General features: G+C 43.4%; 1 protein-coding gene across 1 annotated transcript; it reads right to left on the reverse strand.

The window, feature by feature from the left end:
• Positions 1-278: 278 nt before the first annotated feature.
• LOC122892511 (solute carrier family 2, facilitated glucose transporter member 3) lies at positions 279-13,906 on the reverse strand. The gene is made up of 10 exons (XM_044229137.1): positions 13,727-13,906; positions 12,013-12,105; positions 11,322-11,482; positions 9,553-9,793; positions 8,899-9,061; positions 8,392-8,579; positions 5,774-5,878; positions 5,080-5,181; positions 4,430-4,633; positions 279-2,799 (listed from the first exon to the last, which is right to left on the reverse strand). The coding sequence occupies exons 1-10, from the start codon at positions 13,739-13,741 to the stop codon at positions 2,584-2,586; spliced, it is 1,488 nt and encodes a 495-aa protein (XP_044085072.1). The 5' UTR covers positions 13,742-13,906; the 3' UTR covers positions 279-2,583.
• Positions 13,907-16,861: the final 2,955 nt, after the last annotated feature.

A 16,861-nucleotide genomic window follows, 5' to 3' on the forward strand; every position in this document is an offset into this window, starting at 1 on the left:
TTAAGATTTTATTTAGTTATTTGACAGATCAAAGTAGGCAGAGAGGCAGGCAGAGAGAGGGGGAAGCAGGCTCCCCGCTGAGCAGAGAGCCCGATGCGGGACTCGATCCCAGGACCCGGAGATCATGACCCGAGCCGAAGGCAGCGGCTTAACCCACTGAGCCACCCAGGTGCCCAAATACATAAAATCTTAAAAAAAAAAAAGAAAAAAAGAAATGTAAACTAAAGCTGATTTTGTTGAAACCAAAGCAGAATAAAAAAAGCCTGTGATGTCATATGTACATTCAGAGTTTTTATTTCAAAACAAAGAACCACAGTAACATTAATAATAGAAAATCCATTTGGAAATATTCACAATCCGGTCACCGAGAAATGAGAAAACTTCCACACAGCGTTACTGCCAACCCACTGTTAATTTTGAGTCTTCAGAAGCAGAGGGGCGGTTCAAGTCACCTGGTCAACGAAGCCCCATTCCATATAAGCTCTGTGAGTTTCTTTTCCATAGGCTGTGACCAGGGGTAACAAACAGTGAGAACTGGTGACTAAAATACTGTTGAAGGCAAGGGTTTGGCTAAAGGGTCTGAAATATTTTAAGCACCAAGGAGAGAAGGGTGATCAAGCAACATATGAAAGAGGGAAGACAGAGTAAGGTGTCATGGGGCCCAATCTCCATTTATAAAAATACTGGGAAACTAGATGATTTGTAGAGGTGTCCATGACCTGTGGCAAGCGTACATCCCTCCCTCCACCGTGTCTGACTCTAAAATGCTCCACAGTTAGAAGTCTTCACTTTGTTTCTTACCCCCTTAAAAGAAAGGCTCCCTCTCTCCTCTCACTCCCCTCCAAGAGGCCCTATGTTGTGATCTCACACTTTCCTTTCCTACTGCCACTGTCTGGGTAGACAGGGAGGCAGAGTCCTCCTCCACCCTCCATCTCAAGATTTAAGGAGTTCTCCCCCAGCTGCCCGACAAGGAAAATTAGCCAGATGAGCCTGAACTTGGAAGTCTGGAAGAAAACTGTAGATACAAATTCTACCCAGCAAAGGCAGTGTTATTTATATATAACATATATATATATATATGGAGATGAGTTTGAACACCTTTTATTCAAAGGGGGGCTGTAGGAACAGAGGACACAAGTTACCAGTCATCATCTACTCCCACCCAGAGCAAAGTGACAGTGCACATACATTCATATTCTCTCAAGTGTGGGCTACGCTGCATATTTACTCATACTACCCCAAATGTATGGTCCCCTAAGGGCACCTGCCGTCACACTATGCAAATATGGTAACAGAACAAGCATGCGACGACCCTCAAGCAGTATACTTCAACTAGGTAATAATCGTTCAGGAAAAATCCTCTCCCAGAGCTGAGGTTACAAGTTCCAAGTTAGTTTATGAACATTCTCCTCTGAATTCTTTTAAAGCTATGGCTTAAATATAATTAAAAATCAACAACTAAAATCTCCTAAAGAACAAAATGGAGAAATACAGAACTTCTACCAAGATCCACTATTTTGGGCTTTTCATTTGGAAGGTTCTCCTACCAGGCGTGTGTTAGAATACTTAAAACACCCACCACCCCCATGAGTCTGCAACAAGGGGAAGTAGTTTTGTCCAGTGAGGAGAGAAAGATTTCTAGAAATAACCTTCCCTTCTCTGGACTCCAACCAAAGTTAGAACCCACCCACCACCATTAGCTATAATGCCCATCTTAATAATAACCCTAGGTTTCAAGTAATACTACATATAATTTTAAACAAAGAAATTCGAAAGGTAACCACTAGCTTCTTAATACAGGCACATGACTTTTCTGAGAAATTAAACTTTATATAATACAGTTTCCACCTGAAGGTTAAGAGGCAACGTGCAGACTTCACACACCCCATCACGTACCCTCTGAGAACACGTCATGCTTCTCCCTGAATCTGCCCTTATTGCACCTCGACCTCTCTCCCCAGCGTCACATCTTCTACCCTATAACCTCTCCTCAAGCGCCTCCCTCTATCCTCCATTTCCTTATGTTTTCATTATTTGGTAAAATTATTTTACACTTAAAAAAATAAATATTTATGCAATAAAACCAGAAGACTAAATAAATAAACTCAAGTTAATTTGCTCTGCAGAGCTGTATGGAAGCAAGGAAGGTGCTCTTATTTAATCCCTTTCTGCCCTCCACACTCATGTACATCTGCTTCCTGGAAGTCTGGGGTCAGGGAAACTGCACCTCACTCTTACTCCCCTACTGGCCCTCACGAGGCCCTATTAGAACCCAAGGGAGGAAGAGCTGGCAATGTTGTCATATGGCAAGCGGCCAGTTCCTCCTGAAATGAAGGTAGGTTCACTTGGTCTCTCCTCAACAGAAGAGAATGTCCAAGAAATGAAATGTTTCAAAAGCCACTGAAGATACTAGCTCCAGCACTGGGTTCCTCTGAGTGCTGATGGAGTGTGTGGGAAGAGAAAGGAATCAAGTAGCAGCATTCAGAAACAGTCCTGGGTTACAACCTGATGCGGTCTCTCCCCCATCTGGGGGGGGAGAGGTGGCTTTTCCATGTTGGGAGGGAGGCGGGAAGGAGGCATGGCTTAGACGGTGGCAGTCTCCTTCACGGGCTGGATGCTGTCCATCTCCACGATGGGGCCCTTCTCAGCTCTGTTAGCCTCCCGTGCCTGCCCTTCGAAGGCTCGTGTGATTTCCTCAAAAGTCCTGCCACGGGTCTCAGGGACTTTGAAGAAGGTGAAGACCAAGAAGATAATGAGGAAGCCAGTGAAGAGGATAAAAACATAGGCTCCTAGATAGAACTAGTGAAAAGATACCGAAAAAAGAGTGTCAGTGTGAATTCTGGTCATTGCCAAACCTCTCCCTCCCATCCATTTCTAGGAGGCTTCAAGGCACAAGCCTTCCACATTTAACAAGAACACGGAGTCTTCTTTGTGTCTTTAAATGCCACTGCTCACTTACTGTATCTCTAAGCCGGTGTCATTCCTTTTCCCATTCATTAAAGACCCCTATCTGCTCCCAAATACCTACTGAGTATTCCAGGACATTTTTTAAAAAAGGTTTTATTTATTTGTCAGAAAGAGGAAAGAGAGAAACAGAGCGTCTGCACAGGCAGGGGGAGAATAGCAGGTAGGAAGAGGCGGCAGCTCCCCACTGACCAAGGAGCCTGATACAGGGTTAGATCCCAGCTCTGGGATCATGGCCTGAGTTGAAGGCAGATGCTTAACTGACTTGAGCCCCACCCAGGGGCCCTAGGACTTCTGATTATTTTAAAAATCCGGGTTTCAAAAAAAAAAAAAATGAGAAGAAAAAAATAAAAATCTGGTTTCTGAAAGACTCACAGATACAGGAAATGCACTCTAGATGTCCACTGTAAGTACATTTATTTAAGGAATCAGCTCCAAGTCATTTTTGTAATAGGATCTCATTCATTAATATCCTATGATTATTAATGAGTCTGTAAGGTCATAAAGTCATTAATGCCAGCTAAGTCAAACTGTATATTTAAGTGTTGTTCTGGAATCCTTTGAGACTGATCATGATCACTGTACCTAGACAGAACTATTCCGGTAATCACCCCAGACCAGTGGTCTTTTCAAATTTCCCAGTACTGGGACACCCGACTGCCTCAGTGGTAGAGTGCGCGACTGGATCTTGGGATCATATGGAGTTCGAGCCCCAAGCTGGGTGTAGAGATTTTTTAAATTAAAATAAATAAAAGTGTCCACTTTGGGGGCACCTGGCTGGCTCAGTCAGTAGAACATGTGACTCTTGATCTCCATGTCTTGAATTTGAGCCCCATGATGAAGGGTAGAGTTCACTTTAAAACACAGAGGTCCCCAGTTTCCCAGTTTTGCCCACCTGCTTCAACCTTTTTTTTTTTGCTACCATTCCTTCTTTTTCTATATGCTCTTGAAAATGAGAAGAAAATCTGGTTTAAAACACACATCTGGGGCGCCTGGGTGGTTTAGTTGGTTGAGTGTCCCAACTCTTTATTATTCGCTCAGGTCCTGATCTCAGGGTCAGGAAATCAAGCCCCAGGTCAGGCACAAAGCTTATTAGCGTGCAGTGTCTGCTTGAGATTCTCTCCCTCTTCCTCTGCTCCTCTCCTTCCCACAATCTCACTCTCTAAATAAAATCTAGGGACACCTGGGTGGCTTGGTTGGTTAAGCGTCTGCCTTCAGTTCAGGTTATGATCCCCGGGTCCTGGGATCGAGTTCCACAGGGAGCCTGCTCCTCCCTCTGCCTGTTACTCTGACAAATAAAAAAACAGTATCTTAAAATAAATAAAATTTTAAAAAACAAAACACCAAAACATGAAACATTCAGTATCTAATCCTCTGCAGCGTCAGTTGCCAGATTTTAAATATGTTGGCTTTAGTGAGCTGATTTCGAGATGGGCTTGGTTGAGTTTGTTTGTAATTTACTTACTGCAGCTGAAGGGAAAAGTAGCCCAACGAGAAAGTTGGAGGTCCAGTTGGAACAACCAGCCACTGCCATTGCAGCTGGGCGGGGTCCTTGGCTGAAGAGTTCGGCCACGATAAACCAGGGAATGGGGCCCGGGCCAATTTCAAAGAAGGCCACAAAGACCAAGATAGCCCCGATACAAACAAAGCTCATCCAGCTATAGTCATCCTAAATGAGGAAGGAACAAAGAAAGTTAGTAGTAAAGACAGCTCAGCCTGGATAGGATCTAGCCTCCCAGAGATGAGGACTGACTGATAATGAAAAGCTCCCTCTGTCCTGGGGTACAATGGAGTTATTTGACTTAAGGCTCAGAAGGCTGGGTTTCTGAATCCTAGCCTTGTGCTCACACGTGTTATCCTGCACTAAGATCATCTCATCACCCGTAAAATGGGAAAAATTACCTCAACATTACACGAAGAATTAAATTACAAGCCTGTGTTATGTGGAATGTATATACAGAACCCTAACAGTTTCACTACCCATCTCTGATGATTCACTTTTTGTAAAACACGTGACTTTATGGATCTCCGACCTCCCCTTCCCACCCGTTGTCAGAGTCATCTATGACCTTCTCTTCCCATCCCCTCCCTCTCCTTCACTCAAAGAGTACTCACCTTCAACAACAAGGAGATGGTCATCAAGATGGAACAAACAGCCATCCCTCCGAGGCCAATCATATGCAGAGTCCTCCTCCCTGCCCTTTCCACCAGAAACAGCTAAGAGAAGAACAGAACGTAAAATTTCTGCTTTCCCTTTCAGGAAAACACTGTTACCAACTACCTGAATCTGCCTTACCAATAGCAGGATATTTGTTATAGTCATACTCCTCTGTTTATTTACTTAAGGTTTTATTTATTTATTTGAGAAAGAGAGAGGGAGAGAAACAGCATGAGACCGGAAAGGGAGAGAGGGAGAAGCAGGCTCCCTGCTGAGTTATGCACCCCATGCAGAACTCAATCCAAGGACTCCGGGATCATGACCTGAGCCAAAGGCAGTCAGTTAACCAACTGAGCCGTGCAGGCAACCCCACACTTCCCGTTTTAGTTCTGAGCTTAAAGCATCCTACAGAATCCCTTTAATACCTCCCTCTTTCTCACCTACTTCTTATTTGCTTGAAGTGAGTAAAGACTTTTATACCCATCATTCAACAGCTCTTCTTCCCCAGAGAACAACGAAGTAACATACAGGTTTATTGTTTAAATGATGGTAGGGAGGAGGGAGATGGCAGGACAAGAAACCCAGCTTTGAACGTGTAGAGTAAGAACGCCCCTCCCCCCCACCCCCAAACTTTCACACCAACCAACTTACAGAGACGACGGTGAAGATGGTATTAACTACACCCGCGCCAATGGTGGCATAGATGGGCTCCTTAACACCTGCGTCCTTGAAGATTCCTGTTGAATAATAGAAGACCTGATAGAAAACAAAAGATGCAACTGTGAAACCACAGCTGTGCACAGCAGTTAAGAAAACCCTCAGAAAAATAAACTCCAAGTCCCAGGAGGTTAAGGAGTCCTTTCTGGGCTTTTTGGTTCACTCAGTGTCTTTTCTACAAAGAAATCGTCTTCTATATCTTATCTCTCTTCTCTTCTTGGTTCTCAATTCTAGCTACTTGTTTCCATTTTCTTCTTCAATGTTTACTCCTCCTGCTCACTGAAGTCTCCTCCTTAACAACTTTTGGTTAAGCTTTTTTGGTTTGTTTTAAAGGCCCCCCCCCCTTTTTTTTTTTTTTTAAATAACCTCTACACCCAACATGGCATTGGAACTCAAGACCCCGAGACCAAAGTAGCATGATCTTCTTACAAAGCCAGCCAGCACCAAGTTCCTCAATTTAGCTTCTTCAACGGACAATTCCTCTAACCCTTGAACAGGGACCGGCACACAGATATCCTATTCTGACAGCGAAGCAACTGGGAGTAACCTCAGCCTGCTCGTGAAAATAGGAACAGAACCTCGGCTGACCCCTAACCGTAGGTCCTTTCCAAGTGTTTGAAGAAATGACACCAGCTATCATTTTAATTTAACATTTACTTAGTATTAAGTAAGCTACAGTTTATACTGTTTATTATTTGCTGGTCAGCCTGTTGAAATGTAGGTTGCTACAGCTACCATAGTTAAATTTTGACATGTCCAAATACTGAACTCAGACCTCCAGGGAACAAGGGAACAGATCTAGATCGGCTAAGGTTCAGTCCTTCAGGTTTGGGTCAGGAGTTTACTTTCATCTTGAGTGTTTGCCCCTTATACCCGTATTGTCATCAGACTTTGTGATGAATATATGTGTTTACACTGGGACTTACCTTCTCAAGAACTCTTCAAACACCTACAACCTTGGATAGAAACTATGTATAATTATTTTTTTAAAGATTTATTTATTTGACAAAAACACAGTAAAAGAGGGAACACTCCCTATTCGTGTTGTGTCAAATTAAAAAAAATCAAAATAAAAATCTTAAAAAAAAAAAGATTTTTTAAGTAATCCCCTACACCCAATGCCCCAAGATCAAGAGTCACACACTGTATCGAGTGAGTCAGCCATGCACCCCCAAAGTGATTTTTATCTTTATTAAGATTTTATTTATTTGACAGAGAGAAGAGGTCATAAGTAGGCAAACAGGCAGGCAGAGAGGGGGAAGTAGGATCCCCGATGAGAAGAGAGCCAGAAGCAGGGCTCCATTCCAGGACCCTGAAATCATGACCTGAGCCGACGTCAGAGGCTTAACCCAAGCCACCCAGGCGCCCTGGCCACAGTGATTTTTAAAAATGACAAAATTTGAAACTGGGATCCATCAAATCATCTCAGAGGTTTTTTTAAAAACTACTTTTTCTCCCAGTTTCTGATGTAACAGCCTCTAATCCTTCATGAAAAGCACTGCTATTTCAAATACAAGTAATCTTCTTGTATGTGAGGGAGAAATGGCCAAGGACCAACTTGCTATTTTGAGTATCAAGTAAGTGTGTTTTGCAAAATGCTTTGCTCCAGAATGATCTAATGGTATTGATTCAAGAATGACATGATGAGAAACCCTCTGGGCAGAATCAGAACAAGGCTGTGCTTCATATCCAAAAACTATCTGCGAATGGATAGATAGAAGGTATGGGAGTATCCTCTTACCACTATTAGAACCCAAGAACTACAATGTTGTTAGTTATCTGCAGAATTCAAGATATCTGCCAAATACTAGCTTCCATTTTGCTCCCCACTTTGAACTGAGTCACTATATTCAGAGAGAATAGTAAGGTCAGCTCTAAGTTCCTAGTGTGCCCCCAGATCTCTTGTATTTATTTCCTACTTATTCCCCAGGGCTTTAGAGTGATTTTTTTTAAGACTGTAAAGTCCTGGAGAAAAGCCACAGAGCGTAAATTCTTGCATCTGCTCTAGTTGCATGGCCTGCCTTATCATTGATGACATTAAATAGGACTGATCAGAGTAAAAGACAACTTAGAAATAAAGAATAAATGGTCGGAAAAGAGGATTAATTAAAAGTAGGTAAATGTTTAACAAAGTTTGAAAGAGAATTAAGAGTATTAACGACAAGTTCCAAGACTAAAGGTGATGAATTTTTTGTTTTATTATTTATTTTCTTATTTCCACACATGGAAAACATGTACTGCAGATAAAATTTTAAAGAAATAAAAACAGGGGCGCCTGACTAGTGCCCTCGTAAGGCATATGACTCTTGATCTCGGGGCCCTGAGTTCTAGCCCCAGGGTGGGTGTAGAGATTATGTAAATAAACTTAAAAAAAAAAAAGGAAAAAAATAAAACAAGTCAAAACCTGGATAACCAACATTTTTGTAATGGCTGCTGTATGCAAGAATCGTGGGGACTCTGTAGGTAGTAAGGAGGTGAGCAGCCACCCTCGCTTGGCCCCTCCAGCAAGTGGAAGCATGTGTGGGACAGCCAGGGACAGAGCAGCTACTCACAGCATTGATTCCAGACAGCTGCTGGGACAGCTGGAGCATGATGGAAATCATGATGGGCTGCTGGTAGCTGCGCGACCGGAAGAGCTCCAACACCGTGGGCTGCTTCTCTTGTGCCATCCTCGCGCTCTCATCTTTCATCTCCTGGATGTCCTGACTCACGTCCTGGGTGCCCCACAATCGCTGGAGGACTGGTCAGACAGACAAACGGATAAAGATAAGGTGCCATCTCGACTTCATTTCCCCTGTAACTCAGCTGGGAAGAAGTCACACTGGAAAGAGCCCCAGATAATGGCTCATCTATTAGCATCTGTGCCCTAACCCTAACCTGCTTCTCACTTCACTCTTTAAGGGGTGCAAAGTTTCTGACTCCAGAGCAATCAGGAAAGTCTACACTTGGGTCCAGAGGAGCAAGGAAAAGGAGCGGACAAAACACAGATCCAATACCCTCATCCTAAAATAAAACCACAACCCCAAAATTCCTACAGCAAAGGTGTGAAGGACACTCACTCTCCTTAGCACTCTCCTCTTCCCTTCTGTTGATGAGCAGAAATCTAGGAGACTCGGGGCAAAACGGAAGGGCTGCACTTTGCAGGACAGCTGGAATGATGGTGAAGCCCAAAAGCAGGGGCCAAAGTTCTTCTGTCCCCATGATGACTTTCAGACCAAAGATCTAGAAACCAGATCAAGATGATGCTTTATAAGGCTCATACCTTATATAACCCGCAAGTCAATCATAAAAAAAATTCAGGGCGCCTGGGTGGCTCAGTCAGTTACGTTATCTGCTAGTTGGTTCAGGTCATGATCCCAGGGTCATGGGATCGAGTCCCGCATGTGAGTGGGTTAAGTGTGCTTCTCCCTCCACCTCTAGCCTTCCTCCCCCGCTCTTGTGAGCGCTCATGCTCACTCTCTCCCTCTCAAAAACTGAATCTTAAAAAAGATAAACTTAAAAAAATTTCAGAAAATCATCCATTCTCTTACCAAAGAAAAGATAAATTCTGTTTCTTCTTTCTCTATGCTGCCTGCTTCTTTAGCTTTCTATGAGTTACGGTAATAGGAACACCTGAAACTTACATATGCCACAGATTCCTGAGAGCTTTATCTATGTTAATTCATTTTATGAGCCAAGAAACTAACACGTATTAAGTAGGAGTTCTGGAGTACCTGAGCCACCAGGATTCCGATGACGATGCCCAGCTGGTTGAGAGTACCGAAAGCCCCCCGAAGGGCAGTCGGAGAGACCTCACCAATGTACATGGGCACAAAACCTGTGCAGAGTCCACAGAAGAGGCCAATAACTAACCGGCCCAGGATCAGCATTTCAACCGACTCAGCAATTTTGCAGAACCCCATAAGGCAGCCGCCAGCAACCGCCAGGAGGTTGACAATCAGCATTGAATTGCGCCTGAAAGGTTAAGCGAAGACAAGAGAAGTCAGCAAAATAGGCACGGCAGGATCTTCTCTTTCCTTATTTCTCTACCCTCCTCCAGTCTGTTATCCAACATTCTAGTTGAGGTAAGATCAATGGTTCTTACACCTCGGTCCACAGAAAAACTAACCTAGAGAACTTGTTTGTTTCAGATTGTTTTAATCCCCAGTGGCAGCCAGGATTCTGAGCCCAGCAACCTTGTTCCCAGAAGTCATCCAGGTGTTGAGTCTCGCAAAGGTCTGAGAACCACTGCCCTGGGCAATTCTGATGCAGCTGGTCCACAAACACACTCGAGCAATTTCTGGACCAGTGTGCTCTTGTTATGCTTCTTACTCGATTTTGTTCTAGCTGCTTAGGTGCCACCAACATACTAACAGAGACAGACTTTCGACAAGTTTGTCCATGCACAGAAAGCAGACCGCTTCCGCTCTCTGGTTCTCGGCTATCTATGGTTGAGGCCATTTACAGGAAGTACTGATAGCCAGTATAAAATAATAAATTACTGCATCTGTGTTAAGTGTGGGAGGCCAAACCACTGAAACAACTAGAGAAAGTCAGAAGTAAGAGCTTAACGCTGAAAATTATTGCAGATGCTTGAAGAGACTTCAGGGATTCTGCCCTTGGGTGGCCTGCTGGAATTACCCGGGAGTTCTCAAACACTGGTACTTTTAAAAGCTCCCTGGGAGATCCTAAATGTGCGGCCAAAGGAGAGAACCTACTGTTAAGAGAAAAGTTTTATCCCTCATCCTCACTTTTACCTTTCTCTGCATTCCTTTCCCAGTTTCCCTACTTCCTTTATTAGGTTCTTTTGCTAATAATGATAGGAAAATATCACTGAGTTATGGGAGAGCCACATTAAAATTTCAATGCCTTTAGTAATCACATGGTGGCCTCAAAAATACAAACACAACAAACCCCAAGTGTTATCAAATAAAATGGACTGCTTTAAGTTTTTTTAGACATTGAATTCCATGTTTCCAGAATGTCTAATTAGCAAATGAAATGGTTTCTTCACCAATCATTATTGAAAGTATTCCGCTAAGACATTTTACTAAGTCAGCAGAGAATGAGGAGATTCAATTTTCTTTTGGGGGGAAAAAATGTCAGTTATTTGGCCATTATCCACATTTGCTACAGGCCAGGGATTATAAAGCGTTTCCTCCCAGTCCTGCTTTGTAAAACACCTGCACGAAATCCTAAATTTTCTAAGAAAAGCAAACAACTTCTGATCTTTTAAATCAAGTAGGTTTCTGGGAAATTCACAGTGTACTTTATTAGAGAGTACTGAATTAGCTTCAGCAGGATTGCAAAGGCTAATCTCTTGATGGGCAGCAGAGCTTCAAGCAGTCCTACTCAGTGCCAGCTGGCCTATCTTTTATTTGCCTCCATGGGAAGCTGGGATGCTCGCATTCAAATGCATCATCACCTCCCCATCCTAATTCTCAATAACTGTTCTCAATGCAACCGGAAGAGCCCCCTTTTTTACCCAGTTTCTGGTCAGTACCTGCCAAAGCGGTTAACGAAGAGTCCAACGGAGAAGGAGCCAATCATACCACCAACGGAAAAGATGGCCACAGACAAGGACCAGAGGGAAGTGAGTAACACCTTATTGGGAGGGTCTTTCAACCTCTCCTCCAAGGTGTAATTGATGAAGTCCTTTATGATCTGCCAATTAAAATGATTGGACAGATAGGTTGTTACGGCTGAATGAGAAGGAGCAAATACTGGGGATTTCCCCCTCCCTAAAAAACCAGCATTACAATCACTGGTAGAGAATCAAGTAAATGGGCGGGGATGGACGAGATCGAGACTTTTGTTCACGGTAGCTCTGAAAAGAACAATTTTGATTTGTCCTGAAAATCCCAGTAGGGAGCAGCACGCTGTTCAGCGACTACCCCAGCCCTCCCCTAAGACCCTCCCACCCTCCTTGTAACAAAGCCCTGAGGGATAATAAAGGAAGCTTATCAAGACAGGGTGAGAGGAGGAATGGATTACAGTCAAGGGTGTGGGGAGCAACTGCGCTTTTTCCTTTGACTAAGGATTCAGTTATACTTCCCCACCAGTATTATTTTGCCTCTTCAGCCTTCACCAAGCTGAATACCAAGTTTGTCTGAAATTCTTCATTCTCAAAACCCTACTACTTAAAGGAATAATTTCCCTATTGCAAAGTCTAACTCTGGTCGCTTGGCACTCACCATCTCAGGAGCATTGATGACTCCAGTGTTGTAGCCGAACTGGAAAGAGCCTATAGTAGCAATGGAGATGGCAAAGATCAGAGGCGCGGTGACCTGGGGTGGGAGGAAAAAGGGAAGAAACAGTCCTTAAAGCTCTCTGCTGATGATTGTCTCTTAGTAATTCAGGAGATCTATTAGGAGCACTTGGCCTAGGAGTGGTATGGAAAGAACAAAAACTTAACGAAAGTTAGGTAACGAATGGGGGAACACAAAAGCACAGGTTATACTTGAGAACTTCTCTGGAGATATAGACAACCACAAAAACTCGGGAAAAGTGGCAAGAAAAACTGGGAAGAAAGTTAAGAGGAACTGGGTTAACTGGTTTCAAACTATTAAAAAAACCCGCTCCATATAAAAACAAGCTTAGAACTGCAGGAAGAGAGCAAGCCTTGGGATTCCTAGAAATGGGATTCCTTCGGAAACAGCTACATCCAGTGCTGTCTGCTTCTGGACCCAAGATCCCACTGAAGCCCGGAGTGGTGGTGGTACCTTTGCCACTGGGCTGTTCTTTTCGCTCTGGATAATGGAATCTAACAAAATCTACCCGCGGTATCCTGATCCCATTTGAAATTCTTCCTGTTCACTTCATTTAGTACTGCTACCCCCACCCAGTAGGGGGAGAGCACAAGCTCACTCCCAAACTAACCAACCTGAGTAGGGCTGGGGAGAGGGGAGTCCTCTCTCACCTTGCTGGGAGTAATTCAATCATGTGTTTATCTTAGATTTCCAACTCGATTTTTATGGCTGAGTACATCTTCTGCGACATTCCCCCCACCAAATCCTTCCTTACTTAACCACCTCCTCTTTATGTTAGACAGAGTGGCCAGCCAGAAGTTTCAGTTCCCCAAGTTGACCTTGCACCCCAGACAGCCAGGCATTAAGTACCCAAGACGCCCTCGCACGCACACACTTCTTTCTGCTTAATCCATTTCTCGTCAATACTGACCTCTTCCTTTCTGCTTTGCTTCATCATTTACTATTCTTGAGGACTTTTTTCTCCTCCTCCCTTTTTTTCCACCCCTTTTCTTATCTCCCCTTATTTTCAAGTAAGCTCACCTTGGCGACAGTGATTTTTCTCCCAGCACATATACTACATACATAACACACAATAACACATTAATGTGCTGTGCACTCACAGTCACAACACCAATATGGACAACTAGAATTCTCCCTCCTTAGTATCCATGGACTGAATAACAAAACAGATGGCTGGACACTTGACCCAAGTCCTCAAAAGAATCCCAGGTCCTTTCAAGTTTAACGCTTCCAGAGCAATCTTCCTGCTGCCTCACGGAGACCCACACTTGTAATCAACACAGCCAAGCATCCTGGAACACTCAACCATCTCACCCCCACATCCTTACTATCATGTGATTATGCTAAAACCAAGCCAAAGCAACAAAACCCCTGAGAAACACACAACTTCTCCAGGTGACTCTCCCTGGACAGGAAGGTGAGTGGGACTGGGATTAAGTCCTTTAGACACTGTGGCATCCAAAGAGAACAGACAGAACCACAGCATCACAGGCTGGAGAAAAAATGAAAAGGCCTGAAGATGGCTAGATGGCTACATGACTCCTAATAAAACAGAGAACAGCCATCTCCGTTAAAGCCGGCCTTTCTGAGTTTACCCCCGAAAACAAGCAAAGATAACTGGTAATTATATTAATCTTACCTTCTGGGTCCCCATGGCCTTAATTTAATTCTTTTCCAATCTTCAACAAAGATCTAGGAGCGGGACCCCAGAGATACGTCTTCCAATCAATAAAACCTCCAGAAACGCCCCGGCAGCAAGCTCTCCTCTCAGCCTCGCCGCGATGCACGATCCCACCCTCTCTCACCGTTACAGCGGGCCAGGGACGGATTTATAATCTCCGCAAAGGGTGGAGCCTGCAAAGAAGACAAGCCCCCCTTCTCTCCACCCCCGCTACAGACCCCGTGACCTAGCGGAATTTTGTGACCTCAAACTCTGCCCCCGCCCTACGCAAGGGCTCCCTCCCTCCCCACCCGGTTTTAAAACCACAGTCTTCACCCGCCCTATGCCAGGGTTTTTTGTTTTTTTGGTGTGGTTTTTTTTTTTTTTTTAAACTCGTCCTCCTTCCCTCTTCTAATAGCGATAATCTCTTAGTTTCAAAGACAAAATGCTACCAGAAAAGCCTGAAGGGAGGGCAAATTCACTTCAAATTTTACTCTCACATCTGCTGGGAATAAAGTCAATCTAAAGAGATGAAACGAAATGCTACTTCTACAAGATAAAGTTGACTGGGTGCTACTGTCTGAGAGTTCAGGTTGTTTGGAGTGTAAGCAGATAGATTCACCATGCTTTGAATTTATCAGCTCCTTTTTGATTATAGGCTGGGTCTGCCATCTTAAAGGGGAAGAGCAGCCTGGAGAAGAAAAGCTAGCAAGGGAAGAACTGGGCTAGTTTTTGGCTCTCTTTGTCCTCTGATTAGCACAATCTCTCAGGGAGGAAGAAAACCTGAATATCCAGGAGCCAGACCACCTCTCCTGGGTTGAAGGAACAGGAGAATCAACTGCTTATGGGATACCATTCAAACTCCTTAAGATGGCATTTACCCTACCACTTACTCTAAATCCTACCCATTCTGAGATGTTGTACCTCTAGCCTCAGGTTTCTAGCATCTAGAGATGGAACGATGACCACATTCAGCGAAACAGGTGTTTGTTGTGTGCACACTGCACGCCAGGTACTCTCCAAGAGCTTGAGGATTCATCACTATGTAGGACAAAAAAGGTCCTAGCTTTTAAGGAATTTATAGTATTTCCCTTCTTATTCTGTTAGGAGTTAGTTGGACAGCTAGGTAGTCAGGATCAGGGTCCCCAACAAGAAAATACAGAGTCAGGGCAGTTCAAATGAAGTGACATCTTATTCTGCAGCTTGGACAGGAGTACACTATTTTGCTTTGCAGCATTTGCAGAGATGACTTCTTCATTTTTTTAACTTACTCTTTTTTTTTCCATTTTATTTTATTTCTTTCCAGTGTTCCAAAATTCATTGTTTATGCACCACATCCAGTGCTCCACACAATACGTGCCCTCCTGCCCTCCATAATACCCACCACCAGGCTCATTCACTCAGTTTGCGTCTCATAGTCCAGTTTCTCATGCTTCATCTCCCCCTCCGATTTTCCCCATCTCACTTCTCCTCTCCGTCTCCCAAAGTGCAAAACACATAAGACAATTACGTCTAAAATAAGACAATTATCCACAAAAGCACTGGTCTCTAAAACAGGAAAGGGGTGGCAAAGACATAAGCCCCCAGACGCATGCAAAAAGACCAATAGCACAGAGACATTAACCTAACAGGTAGACAGATACATAACCAAAGCCCTAATCCGCATGACTCAGCACACCCTGTTTGTTTAAGATAATTCCACAAAAGAGTTCACAAAACCCCCTAAATTTTGCAAGTCCAGGGACAACCCAGCCCAGGCGGCCCCCTCCCCAGAGCTTTATATGCTCTTGTTCTTGCTTTGCTACCCACCGGTCTTCATCTTTGAAACAGCATGACCAAGGACCTCAGGCACTAAGGCGACAGAAATCCTCTAACTCACTTCTACTTAACAAAATAAAAAAGGGACAAGCCCACCTGATTTTTACACAACTAGAGAGAATAATCAATAGCTTGTTGATTACCGACTGCGAATTTCTTGAAAGAAGTGTGAGATAAGTATTTGATTACTCAGTCATACAAGAAAATTGAGCAAGATGAGTAGAAAAAATGGGGAAAATGTGAACAGAGGAAGATGAAGGATAATGAAAGGAGAGAGGGAGGAGGCCCAGGGTGTGAGTAAACAAAGAAAACAATTTAGTTCTGATTAAAGATTTGGGTGAGAGATAGTATCAAGGCTTTGAAGGGGTTGAGGGGGAGTGGGGGGGCGGGGAATGGGGAATGAAGGCTCTTGGGAGGGGTGGGGCATGGGAATATCAATGGTCAATTTCCTAATGCCGGTTAATTTGTAGCCTAGCAACAACCTCACTATGCGGAAGAGGGTGACCAAGGACAGAGCACAGTAATTGGACCCAATTTTCCTAGTTGGTAAACTGGTGTTAGTACATCTTTCTTTTAGGTTTTGGTTGAGGGCCTAGAATTCAAACTGATGCTACAGGACCTGAAACAAACCAGATTATGTTTTCTCTCTCTCTCTCTCTCTCTCGCTCGCTCGCTAAAAAAATAAATAAATAAATAAATAAATAAATTCTAAATTGTAAGCTGAGAGAACCAAGTATAAGTGAAACGTGACATCCAAGAAAACCTTCCCTGAGGTCACACCTCCCCTCCCCCGCCTCATTCCTGTCCTTCCAGGAAACACTGAGCCTAGAGGCCCCTTTAGTTACCACAGCAACTGAATTTAGCAGCCAAAGGACAAAGAATATCCTGTATGGCAGTGAGGTCCAGTAGAAATATAATCCAAGCTATTTATGCAATATAAAATTTGCTAGTAGTCACATTAAAAATTTTAAAAGAAACAAGAGAGGTTAAGTAACTATTTTATTTGACCCACTATAACCCAAATAATATCATTTTAGTATGACATCAGTATAACAATTATTACTAAGGTAGTTTACTACCCCCCAACTATGTCTTTGAAATTCAGTGTATATTTCACGTTCATAACACATCTCCATTTTAGACTCTTAAGTTTTCTACAGTTAAATACAGCATCTATCAAAACAACAAAGCTGTGTTTAATGGGAAAATATTTTAAATCGCTCCAATATTAAATTAATAAAAATCAACAATTCAGTTTCTCAGTTGGACTAGTCCCATGTAAGTACTCAGTAGACC

Source organism: Neovison vison, chromosome 12 (assembly GCF_020171115.1).
Source record: "Neovison vison isolate M4711 chromosome 12, ASM_NN_V1, whole genome shotgun sequence".
Taxonomy (NCBI): Eukaryota; Metazoa; Chordata; class Mammalia; order Carnivora; family Mustelidae; genus Neogale; species Neogale vison.

Coding starts and splice junctions, on each gene's coding strand:
- LOC122892511 (XM_044229137.1), bottom strand. Junction 8,580..8,898: donor AGAGGAGAGTGCTAAGGAGA/GTGAGTGTCCTT, acceptor CTGTCTGACCAG/TCCTCCAGCGATTGTGGGGC. Junction 5,182..5,773: donor CCATCTTCACCGTCGTCTCT/GTAAGTTGGTTG, acceptor TTCTTCTCTTAG/CTGTTTCTGGTGGAAAGGGC.